The 20,901-nt window shown below is 35.1% G+C and overlaps 4 protein-coding genes across 5 annotated transcripts; 2 read left to right on the top strand and 2 right to left on the bottom strand.

Annotated features, from left to right (window-relative positions):
• The first annotated feature begins 4,947 nt into the window (after window positions 1-4,947).
• On the top strand, window positions 4,948-12,397 carry LOC109158479 (actin-related protein 7-like). Of its 2 annotated transcripts, none has more exons than XM_019306396.1 (8): window positions 4,948-5,315; window positions 6,689-6,851; window positions 6,976-7,209; window positions 7,708-7,849; window positions 8,673-8,920; window positions 11,197-11,380; window positions 11,834-11,901; window positions 12,075-12,397. In XM_019306396.1, exons 2-8 carry the CDS (start codon window positions 6,774-6,776, stop codon window positions 12,225-12,227), a joined length of 1,107 nt encoding a protein of 368 aa, XP_019161941.1. In that variant the 5' UTR covers window positions 4,948-5,315; window positions 6,689-6,773; the 3' UTR covers window positions 12,228-12,397. The 2 variants fall into 2 exon arrangements, with proteins under 2 accessions (XP_019161941.1, XP_019161942.1); XM_019306397.1 differs by having other exon boundaries at window positions 5,024-5,315; window positions 6,693-6,851.
• A 2,602-nt stretch (window positions 12,398-14,999) lies between these two features.
• LOC109158480 lies at window positions 15,000-15,653 on the top strand. Its single transcript, XM_019306399.1, has 2 exons — window positions 15,000-15,253; window positions 15,410-15,653. Exons 1-2 carry the CDS (start codon window positions 15,113-15,115, stop codon window positions 15,641-15,643), a joined length of 375 nt encoding a protein of 124 aa, XP_019161944.1. The 5' UTR covers window positions 15,000-15,112; the 3' UTR covers window positions 15,644-15,653.
• Window positions 15,654-17,066: 1,413 nt separating this feature from the next.
• LOC109158478 lies at window positions 17,067-19,017 on the bottom strand. Its single transcript, XM_019306395.1, has 2 exons — window positions 18,135-19,017; window positions 17,067-18,040 (listed from the first exon to the last, which is right to left on the bottom strand). The coding sequence occupies exons 1-2, from the start codon at window positions 18,924-18,926 to the stop codon at window positions 17,084-17,086; spliced, it is 1,749 nt and encodes a 582-aa protein (XP_019161940.1). The 5' UTR covers window positions 18,927-19,017; the 3' UTR covers window positions 17,067-17,083.
• A 36-nt stretch (window positions 19,018-19,053) lies between these two features.
• On the bottom strand, window positions 19,054-20,578 carry LOC109158416. The gene is made up of 2 exons (XM_019306326.1): window positions 20,190-20,578; window positions 19,054-19,738 (listed from the first exon to the last, which is right to left on the bottom strand). The coding sequence occupies exon 2, from the start codon at window positions 19,735-19,737 to the stop codon at window positions 19,054-19,056; it is 684 nt and encodes a 227-aa protein (XP_019161871.1). The 5' UTR covers window position 19,738; window positions 20,190-20,578.
• Between the last annotated feature and the right edge of the window lie 323 nt (window positions 20,579-20,901).

Genomic DNA, 20,901 nt, shown 5'->3' with positions numbered 1-20,901 from the left:
ACTGAAATAGGAGATCATTAAAATCACCCACCATAATCCATGGAAGATCGGACCGTGGTGCTAACGATTTAAGTAAATCCCACGACTCATTATGCCTGTTGCGCTCTGGATAACCATAATAACAAGTCATTCGCCAGTTTGGGAAACCAGTGATACTAACCTCTACATCAATATGATTTCTCGAAAAACTCATAAGCCTCGCTGTATTAGTTTTCCTCCACATCAAAGTTAATCCACCTCTCAAACCAATGCAATCAACATAAAAAAATAAAAAAAATAAAAAAAAAAAAGTCCATCAAAACCAAGTTTGACACGAATACGTTCAACATGTATCTGACCCACCTTAGTTTCCATGAGAAAAAACAAAATCAGGCTTCTTACGTGACACAAGGTCCACACCTTCACGAACTGTTCGAGGATTGCCTAAGCCACGACAGCTGCAGCTAAGAGTACTCATGATGATGGGCGGGTCTGGGAACCAGAACCCGCTGAGGACAAGTTTTTTGGGATCTCTATCATTGTAACATCACCACTAATACCATCATTCCTTCTACCACTGCCACCAGATCCTTCCATTCTTCGTTTTGAAGCCGCCACCACAACAGCCTCATCCTCCCGTTGGCCGGTAGCCGAGCCCGTCACGACGCTGTTGTTTCGGGATTTCGACGCCGTAACAGTCATGACTGAACCCCTGCATTGGATTTCCTTCTTTATCAAGTAACCATGTGACCATGGTGCTCCCACCTTACGCGGTCCTCTCCTCCCCCAAGAACGTAAATCATCGCTGTAAAGATATTGATCAACCAATAAGGCCGCCTCTCGGGCCTTCAGACAATACCTATGCAAGTATCCGAGCATCCCGCAGTAGAAACAGAAATTATGCAACCTTTCATACTTAAAATTCACCCAGCAGGTCGTCTTATCACGTTTCAAAAGTCTCATACGCCGTTTTAACGGTTTCAGCATAGATATTGAAACCCTAATACGGTAAAATGTTTTCCATGGTGCATCCACAAATCTGTCATCAATCTTAACAAAAGTACCCATAAAATTTCCAATCTATTCTAGAATCACGTCAGAGGTATGCCCCAGTGGGAGATCATGGAGTTGAATATACATATCAACAATATCAATTAGAATTGTGACCGGTATGGCGCTGCCTCCAACCTGCTTGCAAACCAGGGTGCGGTTCTCAAACGACCACCGGCCACCATCAAGAACGAGTTGCATGTCAGTCTCGTGATAAAACACAAACAAAAAGAGACCTGGTTGTATCTCTGTCACCTGGACTCCTTTAACCGGTTGCCATACCGAAGCCATTACCTGACTCATAAACTCCACTTTAATAACCTTAGTTGTCAAGAATTTCCCGACGAGTCGCCACGTTTCCTCTGCTGCCGTAGCCCTCTTGCCGGTGACCTCCTCGGCCGGCTCAAAGACGGCATCCTCTTCTTCAAGAACTATGTCCGCCCACCACCCCGGACGTTGCTGCTGCCTCCATACGTAAAGAAACAAGAAGACCCGTGCTTTACCGGAGTGAAAAACGAAAAAGCTTGATCGAAATCCTCGGTTTTCCAAGGGAGGAGAGAGAACCCTAGAAAACCCGAGAGAGAGAAATTCTCGGACTCATTTGATTTTATATATATATATATATATATATATATATATATATATATATATATATATATATATATATAGTTCCAGTGCGGGTAAGTGTCTCTAGTGCAATTATGCGGGTGATTAATGTGCGTGAGTTTTGTACTTAATGTGCGTGAGTATTGTGCTTAAGGTGCGTGAGATTTGTGTGTTTAATGTGCGCGAGTGTGTAATGCGTAATGTGCGTGAATTTTGTATTTAAGGTGCGTGAGTCTTGTGCCTAAGGTGCGTGAATGTTGTGCTTAATGTGTGTGAGTGTGTACTTAATGTGAGTTATTGTTGAAACTTTAAAGTGCATGAGTTTTGTGCTTAATGTGTGTGGGTTTTGTTCTTAAGGTGTGTGAGTCTTGCGTGCTTAAGGTGCGTGAGTTTTGTACTTAATGTGCGTGAGTGTGTACTTAATGTGAATTGTTGTTAAAACTTAAGGTGCGTGTGTTTTTGTGCTTAAGGTGCGCGAGTTTTGTGCTTAAGGTGCGTGAGGGTTGTGCTTGAGATGCGTGACTTTTGTGCTTAAGGTAAGTGAGTTTGTGTTCTGAATGTATTTTGTTTGTGTGCTTAATGTGCGTGTGTTGTGTACTTAAAGTGCGCCAGTGTAATGCTTAATGTGAGTCTACCCGCACAACCACAGGGAAACACCACCCGCACCTGATCCCTTCAATACTACCGCAAATTATGTTGTGCAACCGTATGGTGCACACGTTTGCAAAACGACACCGTTTTACTATAATGGAGTAACGGCGCCATTAGTGGCATCGTTTAACTCCACCAATCAATTTTATTTATTTATTTATTATTTTTTTTTTTTTACAAAAACTCCAATTGACGTGTAATTATGAATATATAGTTATGCAAGTCTGAATATATAGTTATGAAATTATGGATATATAGTTATGAAGTTGTGGGTATATAGTTATGAAGTTATGGATATATAGTTATGAAGTTATGGATGTGTAGTTATGCAATTATGAATATAGTTTTATGTGAACAAACAGTTTAAGAATTCTAAATATGGAGTTATGTAATTATGAATGTCTAGTTGTGAAATTATGAATATATGGATATAAAATTATGAATGTGTAGTTATTATTTTTGAATGTACAGTTATCAAATTATGAATATATATTTATGAAATTCTGGATATATAGTTATGAAATTCTGGATATATCCTACTGTTTAAATATGAAAGGAAATAGCCTAACGCCGTTAACGACAATTGGAATGAGATTTTTTTAATGAAACAACGTCGTTTTGCAACCATGTGCACCATGCGGTTGCACAGTATACCGATTGCAATACTACCATTATCCAATCGTTATGCCATAGAACCGTGTTCACCATCCATGGTGAACACGGTCCCAACGGTAACGGTGCACCGTTATCTTTTTTTTTTTTCTTAATTAATCGCGTGACTTTTCTTCTTCATTTTCACATTTCGTAGTTTCACTTTCTCTTCGCACAAGTTTCTTCAACATTCATAAATTATGAATGTGCAGGCATGGATTTATGAATGTGCAGTTATGAAATTATAATTTTTTTTTTTTTTATGATAAGGCACAGTACGCTGTGCCGTTGGGAATGGGGTCTTGGCTTAAGGATGGTCTAGGGGTAGTTGGAGTCTTCTTTGAAAGGGCATCGGTCCCATCCTCAGTTGGGACGGGGAGCTCAATCTTGACCGTGATTTTGTGACATGTTGGAGAGTAATTGGAGAATAGGTTAAGGATAGAAATGACATAGGAGAGCATTCTCTTGGTTTGCTCGAGCCCTTTGGGGCCTTGGACTTGTGATGATACCTTGCTAGTAGTTTGAGATTATAGAGTTAGTATATCTTTGATTGGGGTGGTCACTTTTGGACCACCCCTTGTATGCATCTTTTTAGGGTGGTCATTTGTTGACCACCCGTCTCTTAGGTTTAGGCCGAATGGCCTTTGGTGTTGGCCATTCGGCCAATGGCTTGAGACCACTTTTGGGTCTTTGTAGAACCATTTGTTTTTGAAATGCAATAAATGTACAGTTAAAAAAAAATATTCTTTTATGAGATTATGAATTTTCTGTTATGAAATTATGAATTTATGAATTTATGAATTTTCTGTTATGAGATTATGAATTTATAGAAAATTCATAATTACATAACTGTAAATTCATAATCTCATAACATAAAATTTATAATTTAATAAATGTTTTTCTTTTATGCGATTATGAATTTTCTGTTATGAGATTATGAATTTACAGTACATTCATAATCTCATAACAGAAAATTCATAATCTGAACAAACGCGCACTGTTAAAAGCACATTAACTAATTTTTTTTCTTTGTAAAAACGATATCGTTTGGACCCGTGTTCACCATCGTCTCCGGGGCATAATTTGCGACCATTATCTACCGCAAATTATGCCATGGAATCGTGTTCACCGAGAATGGTGAACACAAGGCAAAACGACGTCGTTTTTAGGCAAAAAAAAAAAAAAAATTCGCGGACGTGGAGTTAACGGCGTGCGTTTGATCAAATTATGAATTTTCTGTTATGAGATTATGAATTTTATGAAAATTCATAATCTCATAACAGAAAATTCATAATCGCATAACAGAAAATTCATAATCTCACAACTGAAAATTCATAATCTCATGACAGAAAATTCATAATCTCATAACAGAAAATTCATAATCTCATGGTTCCAAAGTGAATGTGTAGGCATGGTTCCAAAGTGAATGTGCAGGCATGGATTCATAATTTATGAATGTCCGTGATTTCGGACGGGAATATGTAGGCATGGTTCCAAAGTGAATGTGCAGGCATGAATTCATAATTTATGAATGTCCGAAATTATGAATGTAATGAAAATTCATAATCTCATAACAGAAAATTCATAATCTCATAACTGAAAATTCATAATCTCATAACAGAAAATTCATAATCTTATAACAGAAAATTCATAATCTCATGGTTCCAAAGTGAATGTGTAGGCATGGTTCCAAAGTGAATGTGCAGGCATAGATTCATAATTTATGAATGTCCGTGATTTCGAACGGGAATGTGTAGGCATGGTTCCAAAGTGAATGTGCAGACATGAATTCATAATTTATGAATGTCTGAAATCTTTATTCACCTCAAATTAAAGTAAAACCGCAAAATGTGAAAATAAAGAAGAAAAATCACACAATTAATTAAGAAAAAAAAAAGAAAAAAAATATAACGGTGTACTAACACCGTTGGAACCGTGTTCACCATGAATGGTGAACACGGTTCCATCGCATAACGTCCCATTATCTACCATTCAATCTATCAATAGCCCAAAAGAAATACTTTAATTTTTTTGACCCAATCCAATAGCCCAATGCAAAACACAAAATAGCATAGCCCTGATCCCTTCTTCGGCTTCTGCTTCTGTACTCCAAGCCACAGACAACGGTTCTCCTCATCTCCGTCGTGTCTCACCGCCTCTGTACCTTACTCCCTCCGCCATTGGCGACACTCCGGTCAGGCAGTGGCTCCCTCACGCCCTCCGGCCTCCGTCCTCGCTCCTCAGTCCTCACATCCTCAGACGGTCAGACCTCACTTCATCGACTCAGCCGTCTCAGCGGCGACCGTATGGGACTCAGGCACTTAGCGGCTCTGCGGACCTCACCTTAGCCTTGCCCTTCAGCCACTCATTGAGTCACGGTAACTTCAAGGCTCAAAGTAAATTTTTATTTTTTACATATTAAAATTTAAAGGGATTTCATACATTATATGTTGTGACTCTCCGAATTTCATACATTAAATTTTTGACATGTTTCATACAAAATTGTATTGTGCTCACCGGACTCTGTTGTTAGTGTTTGAAAAATAATTCTGAAGTCTGGACGATGTGTTATTGTGTTTGAACTTTTTAAGTTTTCTTTAATTGTTCATTAATATTTTATATAAAATTTTTGAAAAATAACCAATGTAGTTACTGTGTTTGAGAAAACAGTGTGTGACTGCGTTTGTATCATTGTATAAGTGCTTAACCTGTATAATTTTTTGGTTATTCGGTTCTGTTTGTCGATAGGTTTTTTGGTTTTCTGTCAGTTATGTAACCCACTGCTGTTTGCTCACCCCTACAAATGAACATATGGTATTTTGAAAATGAACTTGTAGCATTGTGAAAACAAACCCATTGTGTTTGCTTAAGGAACTTATTTAATATTTATTAGTATATAATATGATATGTATTTGCATTAGTATTGTAAAAATGAACCTACAATATTTTGAAAATGAACTAGTAGTATATTAAAAATGAACATAATATAGTGACTTAATATAATTGTATATTAATTTAAAACATTAAAATAAAAATATCAATATGGATGCCATTTACAAAAAAATCTTACTTAGTTTTTTAATGACATACATCTTTATCTTTATATATTAATTTTATTTGTATAAAAAGATGAAAAAATTAAAGGGAAAAAAGAATTTAATTTAGTTTAGAGGTGGATGTCCATGGTATAATAATCCAATCCAACCCAAAGCCTTAGGGCTACATGATTTGTTGATTGTGGAATATAATGAATTAAATCAATACAATCACTAATACTACAATGTTGTAATTGTAGCCTTTAGCTCAAAGCCATCCCCGGAATCGTATTCTTAATGGAAATCAGTACAAAGAAAAGAAAAGAGAATAGCAGCAATGTAGAGACAGGTTAATTATTTCATTCCAATAACATCATCAACTCTACAAAGATGAGGGGTACAACATATATATAATACAACAATAATAATGACAATAATGATGCTGACCGTTACAACCGTTACATTCTCTAATCATAATGTCCACATTTTAATATTATTTATAACATACAAGATTATGAATTTCATTTGTATGTGGATGATAGCAGCTTTGCTTCTATTTTATTGAGAGTGGGAAGTGGGATGATCCCAATTTGAGGGCCCAAAGTGAGCGGGGGAATACATGTCCTTATATCATGGGCTAATAAATTCAAACTATGGTCTCAGCTGAATTCTCTGCTAAACTAGGCTTTTCATTCAAATTGAAATTCTATTTGAAGGTAGTCTCCACTCCTTCAAACAACATACTGCACATTCTTCCCCATCGGCGGGATATTTATCCATCTATTACTCAAATCTCCCGTGATGGAGGCGGTGGTGGTGGATGCTGGTTCTAAATTTCTCAAAGCCGGCTTCGCCGTCCCTGACCAAGCTCCGTCCATGGTACAGTACTCACTCACTTTTTCTTGCCTGCCAAATTATTATCTTTTAATTAATTGCTTAGCTCCACATTTAGAACAACCTCACATGCCTATGAAAATTAATTATTATGGGTTTTCTTTTAAAGATAATTCCAACTCAAATGAAACGCGTTCCTGAGGATGACAGTGCCGCGGATGGGGAGGCTGAGGAGGCGACGGCAACGGTGGAGGAAGACGCGGTGGACCCAGTTGTCCGTGGCTTTGTGAAGGATTGGGATGCAATGGAAGACCTATTGCACCATGTGCTTTACACCGGCCTTGGCTGGGAAATGGGGAATGAGGGCCAAATCTTGTTCACTGATCCACTTTGCACTCCCAAGGTAAACTACCCCCCACTCACCATCCTCAACCCTAGAAAAATATACACTTTTTTTTTTTTTTTTTTTTTTTTTGCTACCTACGATTTAGTTTTGAAGATATTATTAGTGAGTGGTGGATTATGGTCAAGTAGAATTAGTTTGGTTTAAAGTTAGTTGTTAATTAATTGCTTTATAATTAAGAAAAGAATTTTCTTATAGATTGCAAATAAGTTCAACTATTTTCTGTTGATAACTATTTACACAACCAGTGTTGAGAAATATTTGAAGAACTTAAGCGCTTGGATAGTGGAAGCAATATTAAGGAAAAAAAAGTGATCTTGTAAACTTTTCTTATATAGTTATATGTTAGGATACAAATAAAGTTGTTGAACCTTAGTAAATAATAAATTGGTTCAAAACTTGAAACAGCAAATAATGACAAGTGACAACTTAATAATTTAAAGTTTTTATCTTTTACTAGTATGGAATATTAAATTCTTTCTTTCCTGATCAACACAGGCTATCAAGGAACAGTTAGTACAGTTGATGTTTGAGACATTTAACATCTCAGGGTTTTATGCCTCTGAGCAAGCAGTGCTGTCACTCTATGCTGTTGGGCGCATATCAGGATGCACAGTTGACATTGGTCATGGAAAAATAGGTATGTATTTGCTTATTATTCCTAAAAATTTTCAATAACTGAAAGAGTTCAGTCTTATCTATAGCTTAATCATTTTTTTTTCTATGTGGAATTGTGGATACATGCACACATCATTTTCTGATAAATGAGTTTGCTTTTCCTATTATCTTTCTTTGCATTTCTTATAAATAACCTAAATGTTCAATGAGGCTCATATGGTAATACGTGTTTAAAGTAGAATACCCTTTCATTATTTGGATATCATGTGTAGTTAACTAGTTATCAGTATCTAGGCCTTTAACATGTTTTTAGAGACACAGAGTTGAGTCTTTTTGAAGTTAATGATAATATTAAGTGCAAAACATATGACCCTGGATTTCTGTTTTATTTTTATTTTTATTTTATTTCTCTTTGGAGTTGAAGCTTCTATGTTAGTGTTGCCTAGGGCGTACAGTTAAACTCAATGTAGAGGTCCCAATTCCAACAAAGAAAAAATGAACATACTATGGAGCACCTCAACTTTCAAGAAACTTCACCTGCACCCATGAAATGATGGGAGAAATGAAAATTGTTTCTGTTTTTGCAGTATTTGTAGTATTAAAGTGCTAGTATCATTTAGATCTAAATCAAACACCCATTTTAGCTTATTGACCAAATCAATCTGCTAAAGTCAGCCATTTTCCAAACATCCCCTTTGTTTTTTCTGTATACATAATACATGTAGCCGAACCCAACTTAATTGGGATTAAAGTTTAGTTAGGGCGAGGATAGTTGTGTGTGCCTCCTAGTCGTCTTGAACTTACTCCATATATACTCAGTTTTTGTGTGATTTGACATTTTTCAGATATTGCACCAGTAATTGAGGGTGCTGTTCAGCACATAGCTTCCAGAAGGTTGGAAGTTGGCGGTGTAGATCTGACAAAGCTGCTGGCAGAAAAGCTGAGTAAATCAAATCCAATGGTGAAACTCAAGATGTCAGATGTTGAGAAGATAAAAGAGCAATATGCATGGTGTGCTGAGGATGATATTGCTTATGAGAAGAAGATGCAACAAACTTGCCTAGAAGAGGAACACACACTTCCTGACGGCCAGGTTTTCTTTATTTTGGCTTTTAGATGCATATCACTTCATTTCTTCATAGAGCCCAACTGCCCGGGAAATTTTGCTTTTGATAATCCCTCTAGTTGAAAACCGAAATTATGGTTAAATTTAATCCTTTCTTGTTTTAATTGCATAACATAAATTGTAATTTGTAGATGTTGTAAAAAAATTATTTATGTGTACATTGCTATCCACCATATCCATAACTGTGCTATAGACTATAGTTACATGGACCAGAATAGTTATAAATTTTTATTTTATAATTTGCATAGCCATGCACCTTTCCTTTCTTTTGAAGAAACCAGGATATAGCAATCCATTTCAGTTTAATGACGTTTTACAATTGTGTTTGGAATGGTAATTTAGATGCAATAGTTCTGACCAATCAATTTGAACCCCATTTGCTCTTAAAAATCTTTCCATATTTCCAGCTTCTGATCCACCCAACCCCCTATTCTAATCAAGTGGGCCATCTTATCAACACAAAGCATACATTGTAGCATATCATGTTGGATGTGCCTAGTCAGTTCATTGGTGAGTAAAAACTAATTAAGGGTTAAAGTGTTTGCCCTAGGCATCCATCAATAGTACTGTAGTAGGGAGCATGCTTGTTTCTTTTCTTACTATTCTTGCACAATTAACTGTCATTTCATACAAATCATTTCTAATCCGAATATAAGTTGTAGTCTTTTTGCCCTGAACCAGCTCTCTTAATATGGTTTTACAATCTCTACAAAAACTATGGTCTCATCTCTCTTCTTTTCTCAACACTTATCCACTCTCTAATAACATAAATGGTCTTCATAAAGACCAAATTGGTTATCCAAAATTGTTGGTTCAAGAAAATAAATAGCATTTTTTTCTTTGCATGTGTGTGTGGAGGAATAAGTTGCTTACTATATTGAATTCAATGGAGCTTTGGGGCCTGTTTATTAACTGGAAATTTTCTACTGTTTTTTTAGAAAATTGAAGAATTGAAGAAAAGAAAACAGAAAACATATTTACTAGCACAATTTTCCATTTTGAAAACTGAAAACATTTTCCAGTTTTCTAAAAAATTAGTGTACTTTTAAAAACTGTTTTCATCTATTTGGTTATATATCACTATAATCATCTTCTATATTTTGTACTCGCATTTACTTATATAAACATAATTTATTTGCTTACACATAAATTAGACATTATTTACATTATCAAAATTAAAATTTGAACTGTACCCCAAGTTTTAGATTTTGATTGATCTCAATAGCTTATTGGTTTGGATATTTTTTGTTATGTTACATCATAATACAAGTTTGGTCCGGATATTGGATATTGAAATTTCACATATATTGGACATCAAAGTAAAAGTTATATACACACACACACACGCATAGGGTGATGTACCTATGAGAACCAATCTGGTGCATTAAAAAAATAGATCTATGGATGAATTTAATTAGGGGAATTAAAAACGCGCGTGTGCATATGGAGCACTTTGATGTTTGCATATTAAGCATTTGTTGTGTGCAACATAGGGACATGCTTAATATGCACACATCATCATGCTCTATATGCACACACGCGTTTTTAATTCCCCTAATTAATCTCATCCATATATCAATTTTTTAATGCACCAGATTGGTTTTCATGGACTCATAGGGAGGTTGGTTCTCTCTCTCTCTCTACACACACACACACACACACACACAAAAGTCATTCCACTGAATATATCCAAAAAAAAAATTCAAATATTAGCTCAAAAATATTAATTTTATTTAAACTAAATTTTAGTTATGTTATATACAAATATAAATTTGGTTTGAATATCAAATGTAAAAATCTTACATATATTAGACTTAAAAGTAAAAATTATATTTATTCCATTCAAACCAAACATATCCAAAATTTATTTTAAATATAAGGTATAAAAATCACTCGAAATTAATTATAACGTTAGTCTAAAAAAAGTAAATTTGAAAAAATGATTGTTAATAAACAAGTTTTCTAAACTGAAAACAAAGAATAGAAAATAGAGAATGAAAACTGGAAAATTAGAAAACAGAAAAAATAGAACAGTTTCCTGATGTAAACGTGGCCTTGATGTCTACATATTGCCTCAATGGATGTATTTACTTTTAGTTTGTTACCATCATAAGATGCTTTCATTAAAATTTGTTTGTATCTTTATAATTAATAAATATACACTTGGTGGGTTTCCTTTTTCTACTTGCCTTTTTAGCTATGTGTTGTCCTATTCCTTATCTTTTGTTTATGTTTTATTTCAGGTTATCAAAATTGGAAAAGAAAGATATACTATAGGGGAGGCCTTATTCCAATCCTCAATTCTGGGTTTAGAAACACATGGAATTGTGGAGCAACTTGTTCGTAGTATTTCAACTGTATCATCTGAAAATCACCGCCAACTGCTAGAAAACACTGTGCTTTGTGGTGGCACTACTTCAATCACTGGTGGGTTCCAATTTTTATTCAGTGCACTGCTACAAAACATTCTTTAAGAGGAATCATATTTTCTTTTCCTATACTTTCACTTGATCTGGGCCGGGCCCTAACTTAATTATTGCAACTAGACTAGAAGCATTTTATTTTATTTTGGGTACCAACCTACATTGCAAGAATGCTTCATGCATTTCTGTAATATTGCATCCAAAATTTCTTGGAATCTAATTTCCTCATTTTTTTCCTCATAAAGTTGGTTATGGTCTGTTTTTGAGATTCTGAGGTTGGAAATATTCCTCTCTTAGATGTGAAAAGAAAAGGGGCGAAAACACCCAATGATTGGTTGGGCACTTTATATATTGTTAGAGAATATCATCTTTAACTTCACTGTGAATTTAATTGAATGAAGCTGTTTTTTTTTTTTTTTTTTTTTTTTTTTTTTTTTTTTTTGTGCTTATATTGCAGGGTTTGAAGATCGATTCCAGAAAGAAGCTAGCCTCTGCTCATCTGCTATCAGCCCTGCTCTAGTAAAGGTAGGCTGGTGCCTAATCTCATGTTGAACAATTTACATCTATATCAATATCAATATCGTGGTCGTGCTAATAGTTCATTCCTCTACTTTTAAGCAGTCAGGGTTGTTGGTCTCTTTATTTAAAAAGATTTTTTGTTTGTTGTTGCTTTAAGATTTCGTCCTCTATTATTACAGCCTCCGGAGTACATGCCAGAGAAGTTGGTTATGTATTCGGCATGGGTTGGTGGCGCCATACTTGCAAAAGTTGTGTTCCCGCAAAACCAACACATAACCAAGGCAGACTATGATGAAACCGGACCTTCCATTGTTCACAAAAAATGTTTTTAGCATCTGCTTCATTCGTATATTATAATCTAACATGTATTATATAGTTGGTTGTTGTATTGTTTTCTTGTTATGTTCCTAGGTTGCAGCAATACTAATATCTAACTGTTACGTACTACTAGTTGGTATGGAAGCTAACAGCCGGTTATTTCTGTGTGTATTATTTTTTACTGAAACTTTTTGCTTCATTTTATGCTTCTGCATCAATTGCAAATGTCATTGCACTTCTGATTTTGTGCTTGTTGCTTTCCGGCCTCAAACTTTTGCCATAATTTTTAAAATATAATATGATTTTATTTGATTAATAATTAATATTTTGTGATAAGATTGATGAATTTATAGGTGTTAAATAAATTTAAAGAATTTTCACATATTACAAGTCAAATCAAAATTTGGTGAAAATGATTTGAAAGCATTGTTCTCGTGTGGATGAGCATGTTAAACTTAGACTAATGAAATATATGGAGATTTTTTGATACATACAATGTTGCAATATTTAGGAGACCTAAAATATCAAAGCTTTGCTTGAGTGGCAAAAACTTTGAAACCAAAACGCCTAGATATAATATATTTTAGGCAGAAGTGTTAAATAGGTCCATTTATTCTTGCGAAGTGCTCAATGCTCACCATCTACCATCTAAATTTGTTCGATTGGCAATGAAACTTAAAAAAAAATTAATTTTTTTTTCAAAATATAGATTGACTTTATCCTGGACATTTCTTTTAGGCACTTAATTGGCTGGTTCGACGAGCAATGCAATGAGGAATGTTCAGTGGACTGTCCTGTTGAGCTCGTCCTATTCTAATATTTAATTTTCAGAACCTAGATATTACAACCGCAATTACACATAATTAATACATTGAACTAAGGCGACTAAGGTGTAGTTTATATTTAAAAAACGAGATAATTTTTTGTGTATGTGAAACTTTTAGGGTTTAGAAAGGACCTGGATTGATGACGTCGAGATTGGAGCTGCGCTCGGCGAGAAGGTACTATTGTTTTCAGCTGTACCTTCTCAGCTTAATGATATTAATATATTAATAAACAAGTAAGGTTCACAATATACTAATACATCCATCTATTGTTTATTCTGGCTGGTACTACTGTTTTCAGCTGAGAAGGTACTACTGAATAGGCAACCTATAAAAAAAGTCAATCGAACAAATTTAGCTGATAGATGGATCTATTTAACCCTTAATTTAGTTCGTGGTGGGAATTGAGTACTTCGCAATAGTAGATGAGTCTATTTGACACTTCTGCCTATATTTTATGGCGGGCCTTGTACTCTGCTGTTACATCGTGACAAATTGTATCATGGATCATGGTTTAACTTGCATTATGGATTATAGTTTATTATTATTATTATAATATTATAGGTTAATTAAAAAAGTACTATTGATCATGGTTGATCGTGGTCCATTATAGTAATATTGTAGGTTCATTAATATGACATCAATTTGTATGTTATCATTTTACACATTATTCTTTAATTTTTTGTACTATTAAAAATATCTCCTTAAAATCTTTTTAATGATAATCATATTAATATATTGTGAACCTTACTTGTTTATTAATGAACTTGTAATATTGATAAAATGAATCTTCTACATTGTGAAAATAAACATCTATTATTTTAGTTTCATCAGTATTATGTAATATCATTGTAAATATAAACATTGGCATTGTAAAAATGAATCACTATTATTGTGAAAATGAACTTGCAAGTCTGCAACGTTTCACTAATGAATCCATTTTGGAACCATCATTATAATGTAGTTCCATTACAATTGTGAAATGATCATGCGATATTTTGAAAATAAACTTGTAGTAATGTGTTTCAAAAAATTTGTAATAATGCGAAAATGAACTTGTTGTGTTTGCTTAATAAACTTATTTAATGTTTATCAATATAATGATGTATTTACGTTAATATTGTAAAAATGAACTAATTTGAAAATGAACTACTAGCATAGTGAAAACCTAATACAATGACTTAATATAATCATATGTTTATTTGAAATATTAAAATAAGAATATTAATAGAGGTGTTATTTAAAATATAATTAGAATTTTTAATAATATATTTTATATATTAATTTTATTTGTATACAAATGAAAAAGAAAAATAAACTTAAGTTGAAAAAAAAAAAAATTTGATTTACCTTGCAAGATGAACAATGGTCCATGTTATAATAATCCTTAGATCGTCTCACGTGAGATAAGTAATATTATTTAGAGAAAATGTACTAATTTTGTATGGGCCAACAAATATTATATTTTTAGAAAAAATGTCAAATTAGTCATTTAAGTTTCACGAATAGTACAATTAGATTCTTTAATTGAAAAAGAAAAAAAAACTTTAATAATGAATAAAGTCTCCTAAACGGGAAAAATAATGCAATTAGACTCTAATATAACCTGTTCAACGCGTGCATTTTTTTAAAAATAAAATTTTAATTTCTTTATTACAAAAACAGTCACCAATACTCGTGTGATTATTTCTTGGGTGAAGTGTCAAATAGCACCCTGAACCAACAACGAAATGTCATCCCGCACCCTAATCTTATATAAGTGATTATTTGATTCATAAACCAAAAAAAATTGTTCGCCTAGCCTTTTTAACAGGTTTCCCTGTTGCTTAGATGACGTGGCTCCGGTTAAAATCTGACGTGGAAATAAAAGGTACGAAATTCTCTTATTTGACGTTAAAATGTAACAGTTTCCTACGAATTTGGGTTATTTAAAAAATATTCATTTTCTGCATATCTCAAAAACGTATTGTAGACGAAGACGAAGACGACTGCCTGGGTTTTCCGTTTCCTCCGTCGGCGACGACCCAATTTCAGTTTCAGTTTCCATTCCCTCCGTCGAAGCCACACTCTCCAAGATGTCATCTTCCTCAACTTCATCACGGGTTAAAGTAAACATGGAGTATGAGCCTAGTGTTTATTGTAATTGTGGATTGAAAGCTCCAATGTGCACAAGTAGAGAATCGGGAAAGAAATTCTTTGGGTGTCAAAGATGGAAGGTATGTATTTATTGAAATTTTGTATGAATTTTGATTTTTCAATTGTATTAAAGTTAAAGCTAGGGTTCGTTTTTGGGGCATTTTAATTGGTTTTTTTATTGTGGTAATTTTTTACTTTTTTTATGGGTAATTTTGTTAATTGAGTTGTATGTATAGGATGGCAATGGTTGTGGCTTCTTCCTTTGGAATGATCATAGTGCAAGGAGGATTGAAGGTGAGCATGAAGATCTAAAGAAGATGGTGGTATCTTTGAGGAATGAAATCGAAGTTGTTAAAGAATTAATTGTAAATGAGTATTGTGGTATGAAAAAAGAAAAGGAAGTGTTGAGGATCAAGTGTGTTGTTCTCCTAATTGTAATTGTGGTGCTTCTAGCAAAACTTTGTAGTTAGAAATTGTAATGGTTTGGCATTGTAATGAAAAATTGATAGTTTGCAATTTAATATCCAGTTTGCACTTTCAATTTCCAGCTTGCATTGAATTCCAGTCTGCACTGTCATTGTTGCCATAATTGTTCAATGAAGCAATTTTTTATTTCTGCCATAATTGCAGAATTCCAGTCCAGCTTGCATTGAATTGTTGTCATATTTTCCAATCCATTTTAAATTTCTGCAATTTTGAATAGTTGCCATAATTGCTGAATTCCAGTCCATTCTATTCTTGGGCAAACTTGTTGATTTCCAGACCACAATCAGTAGTGCATAACATGTAAACCAATTGTAATCTTAAAGCAACTCAAACCACCTAAATTGGGGAACCAATACAGTAAACCAATACATGTAACCAAGCTGATGAAGCTGTCTTAAGCTCTAAAAGCAATCATGGGAGTACTGGTCTAGGAAGCTGTTGCTGAGACCAGTTCTGCCCAATTTTGCAGAATAATGTGATGATTTTAAGCTACTAAGTGGATATGAAATACCATCAAGATTATGTAGTCTAATGGTACTCGAGTTGGACTTCCATTTGGAAAGTTATGAGTTCGAGCCTCAGTGAAGGTGTTATATATCCATTTAGTAGCTTCTTGCTAGTTTTAAGCTTCTAAGCAATACACAATCTGTAAGCTGCAGTCTACTTAGTAATAATTGATTATTGCAGACTTGCAGACTAATTCAAATTGTCTGCTTAGTCCTCTGCAAGCACAAGCTAAGAGACACCTTATATCACCCCAGTCTGCTTAGTCCTCTGCAAGCACCTTGAGGGTGGTTAAAGCTAAGAGACACCTTATATCACCCCATGATGCATATGGCCAGTATGCTGAGGGTGATAAAAGGAGTTCCTATTGCCAGTATGAAATAAGTTCGGGGGAACTAGTCCATGAAGTCAATTTAGCTGAGACTTGTTCTGCCCAATTGAGAAATGAATGAATACCCAATGATGGATTGTTTGCTGGACAATCTCTGAGGGTCTACAGCTTGTTGTGGTACTGGCAGCAGGGATGAGGCTCTATTGAGCTGACCTGCTGTGCAGATATTTGTTTGGTGGATCTACAACTTTAGAGATGAAGCCATTTCTTGCAGGTTGATGCAGATGAGATTGATGTTTAAAAAAAAATACAGTAAACCAATACAAAATTCAGTTTTCTGGCTAATACAGTAAACCAATACAAAACATCAGTAAGCCATAAACAAGTGAATAAGCATTATGTTGCCAAAAGTTACTGCCAAACAAGTGCCAAAAATCATTAAGCATTAAGGCAATAAGCCATATGTACATAAGTCATACTACATTGTACATTACACAAGTGAATAAGTCAGATTTACATAGAATACATAAGCCAAAACAGTCATAACAGTCATTCAGGTTTATGTTGCCAAAAGTCACTGCCAAAACAGTCAATCACCAGCTTGTCCTTGTTGGGTAGGACAATATCTTTTGTTGTGCCCCTTCCCCTTGCATAGCTGACAGGTCATTACCCTTCCCTTCCTTGACAACTTTCTAACCTCTTCACTTATTTTGTTTTTATCCTTGTTCTTTTCATCATGTTCAAGCTTTCTTTTTTTCTTGGGTCTGCCGGTCATCTTCCTTGGAACTGGAGCATGTAACTCACCACCTTCAGCCCTTGGCCAAAATTGTTCTCCATTTATGGGCTGTAGTACATGCTCATAGGTCTTCATGTACATCTCTTTACTGTAACATATATGTATGTACTGATCTGGCTGATCCCCCTTGTGAAATATTGCACAAATGGAATGAGGACATGGCAAACCAGTTAATTGCCACATTCTACAAGAACAAGTCCTCAAATCTAAATTGACCTTGAATTGAAACCTTCCCTTTTTCACCTCATATCCATCAACTCCATTGAAAACCACCTCCCAATCTTTACTCCCAATAATGTTTTCATTCAACTTCTTCATAATAATAGTGCCATAATTCCCATTCCATCTTTCACCAAGTGCTTTCTTCTTTGCAACCCTCTTCATCATTGCAACTCTTATGTCCTCTAGCATTGGAATGATATTCTTACTCCTTGCATCCAACAATGTCTTATTGAATGCTTCACTCAAATTATTGTCTGTCATGTCACATCGCACTTCCTCTTTGAAAAAAGCTTTGCACCAAAATTTCATAGGATACTTATTGAGATCATGAAGAGCTGCAGCATCTACCTTCTGTAAAGCTTTTACCTTATCTGTAAGTAGTGCTTGATTAGGGGTCTTTGCAATCTGCCAAAACAGTCCCTTTAGAACCATCCCTCTGTGAGTCTTACTCCAATTGGCATGGACATGCCTAGCACAATTTCTGTGCTCAACACCAGGGAATAGTTCCTGAATTACAGTAGATAACCCCTGTAGAAACAAGAAACAGATTATAGTAAACAGAAACACAAACAGATTATAGAAAACAGAAACAGAAACATATTGAATGTAGAAACAGATTTACCTTCTGTTGATCACTCATTAAAGTCCATTGAGTGCTGTCCTCAATCTCCAAGTCAGTCTTCAAAAGATTCAAAAACCAGCTCCATGACGAGTTATTCTCAATCTCTACCACAGCCCAGGCAATTGGGTACATTTGATTGTTCCCATCTCTGCCCACAGCTGAGAGGATCTCACCTTTCAATTTACCTTTCAGAAAGCAGCCATCTAGACCAATAAACTTCCTACAACCCCCTAGAAAACCCTTCTTCATTGCATTAAAACACACATATATCCTCTGAAATACCAAGGGTGAATTAGGAACAGTGCTAGTTGTGTGAATCTTCACAGTAGAGCCTGGGTTAGAATTCAAGCATTCTTGTGCATAATCCCTAATCCTTTTGAACTGGCTCTCATACCCTATGTCAAGCTTCTTCAGAATCCCAGTAATTGCCCTTCTGCACATACTAACAGTGACATTGAGGTTCAACTCAGACTTTATATCTTTGCTCAACTCAGAATACCCAATAGTTGGATTCTGCCTAACCTTGTCTTCATATTTCCATTCTAACCATTTTTTACTAACAATGCCTAAGGTGAATTGACTGTTGCATTTATGATCTAAATGAATAGCTTTCAATTGAAAACACTTTGTTCTTTCCTCCCACCCTGCACTCACATGAAATCCACACCCCTTTCCAAGACATTCCACTCTAACATACTTTAAACCATTCTTCTTCCAAAATAAATCCCTCTTGGTGTGTATAGCATAACTTATCATGGCAAGTTTGAACTGCACATTATCATCAAAATACATGCCTAATTCAAGAAAGGGTGGATCAGATTTAGAGTTATATTTAGGGTACTTATCATTGTACCTTGATTGAACCTCATTCCCATCCTCATTCTCCAAGTCTTCTTCAACAGTTGGTGGATTTTGTGAATCATAGTACACGTACAGAATCTGCCTCATCTACTAAAGGATTTTCAGATGTGGGCACAGATTGTGGTATAGGTTCAGCTTGTACTCCTATTTTCCTTTTCCTCTTAGTCCTATTTGTAGTCTCCTCACCTTCACTGTCACTACTTATATGCTCACTGCCACTATAATCAGCATCTACTTCACTCCCTTCTTCCTCACCCTCACTGCCACCATGCTCATCTTCTGAAGTTTCTGCCCCCCCTTCCTCACCCAATACTTCATCTTCTACCCCTAATCTCTCACCCAATATATCAGCTTCTGCCACCTCTTCCTCACCCACTAATCCAGCTTCATTCCCATCATCCTTAGGCCCAGGCAAACATAAACCAACCACCTCAGGCTCATCTACCCCATGCTCAACATATATCTCACACTTTTGATTTTCACGAGCAATCTTAGCTAAATGTAGACTACTAGCATCATTATGTAAGAGTTTTAAAGCTGTAAAGGGTTCAGAGGTCAACTTATAGGTAAGTGAAACTATTTTCCCATATCTTTGGGCTGATATATATTTCATTAAGTGGGGATAACATATTAAGTCAGGGTCCACATCCAGTACCTCTGTTTCACCATTCAAATATTTTAACGCAGGGGATTTGACAAAATTACCACCATGATGAATTATTAAATCCACCCTATTAGTCATCCTGACACAAAAAAATACAATGCACATTTTAACATTAAAGCAACATCATGCAGTTTATACAGAGCAGCAAACTAGAGCAGCAACATCATATAGTATATATAAAGCACATTTCTACACTTAACAAAGTAGAGCAGCAAGACCAAAAAAACAGCCTAACTGGAGCAGGACCACAGTATATACAGACAAAAACAACTTAAACCCAGGACCCCACTGCATCACAATCAATACAAAATTAAACAAAAGCTAAAGCAGTAGGTCCCCACTACATTTAAAGACAGTATATTCAATTTAAACATATATAGGATTTAAACATATTCAATCCCCACTACGAAAAGCTAAACATATATTCAATTTATAGACAATATAGCATGACCCCACTACATCACAATCGATATAAAATTACATATTAAAAGCATATATTCGCAAGGATACTCAGATATTATTCTACATACCTTACTCGGTTTGAGGTTTGAGCCTTCTTTCCAGTCTTCTTTCCAGTCTTTTCGGTTTAGGGATTTAGGGTTTCGAACTACAATTACAGATTAGGGCTTAGGGCTTAAGCTAGAGATTAGGGATGGGTTTGAGATTATGGATTTGGGAATGAGATTCTTCAAGTCGCGATAGGGATTTGGGATTTAGGTTTCTTCAAACTTTGATAGGGATTTGATTTGAAATACGCAGAAATTAGAGTTGATTTCGAAGTTGTTATTACAGTAAATAGTTAATGGATGCCACATCTACAAAACATGACACGTCGCAGCCAAGTCATTGCCACATCACCAACTTATAACCTTTAACTTGAAGGTTACCTGTTAAAAAGGCTAGGCGAACAATTTTTTTTGGTTTATGAATCAAATAATCACTTATATAAGATTAGGGTGCGGGATGACATTTCGTTGTTGGTTCAGGGTGCTATTTGACACTTCACCCTTATTTCTTTTGACAAATAGCCTATCACTATCAATCAACAGACAAGACCATCATAATTGTCTAGATTTTGACTTCAAAGAGATATAAATTTACATAGACAAAGGCGGCAATTTATATCATACATCACGGCGCGCGTTGCACTGTGCGTCCAGATGTAAAACGACGTCGTTTTAATTTTTTTTTTTTTTTTTTTGAAATTTCCCGCCCCAGTGTATGGCAGTTATTTTTTCTTTA

Source organism: Ipomoea nil, unplaced genomic scaffold (genome assembly GCF_001879475.1).
Source record: "Ipomoea nil cultivar Tokyo-kokei standard unplaced genomic scaffold, Asagao_1.1 scaffold2818, whole genome shotgun sequence".
In the NCBI taxonomy this organism is placed as follows: Eukaryota; Viridiplantae; Streptophyta; class Magnoliopsida; order Solanales; family Convolvulaceae; genus Ipomoea; species Ipomoea nil.
This window is presented reverse-complemented; position numbering and strand designations above follow the sequence as displayed.

What these genes read in the sequence shown, in the direction of transcription:
- LOC109158478 (XM_019306395.1), bottom strand. Translation starts at nt 18,926, where the DNA reads ATGTATTTTGATGATAATGTGCAGTTCAAACTTGCCATGATAAGTTAT. An exon ending in TAATGAGTGATCAACAGAAG is followed by an intron (nt 18,041 to 18,134) that starts GTAAATCTGTTT and finishes TTGTTTCTACAG; the next exon opens with GGGTTATCTACTGTAATTCA.
- LOC109158479 (XM_019306396.1), top strand. Translation starts at nt 6,774, where the DNA reads ATGGAGGCGGTGGTGGTGGATGCTGGTTCTAAATTTCTCAAAGCCGGC. An exon ending in CATTGGTCATGGAAAAATAG is followed by an intron (nt 7,850 to 8,672) that starts GTATGTATTTGC and finishes GACATTTTTCAG; the next exon opens with ATATTGCACCAGTAATTGAG. An exon ending in ACACACTTCCTGACGGCCAG is followed by an intron (nt 8,921 to 11,196) that starts GTTTTCTTTATT and finishes GTTTTATTTCAG; the next exon opens with GTTATCAAAATTGGAAAAGA.
- LOC109158480 (XM_019306399.1), top strand. Translation starts at nt 15,113, where the DNA reads ATGTCATCTTCCTCAACTTCATCACGGGTTAAAGTAAACATGGAGTAT. An exon ending in TTGGGTGTCAAAGATGGAAG is followed by an intron (nt 15,254 to 15,409) that starts GTATGTATTTAT and finishes TTGTATGTATAG; the next exon opens with GATGGCAATGGTTGTGGCTT.
- LOC109158416 (XM_019306326.1), bottom strand. Translation starts at nt 19,737, where the DNA reads ATGACTAATAGGGTGGATTTAATAATTCATCATGGTGGTAATTTTGTC.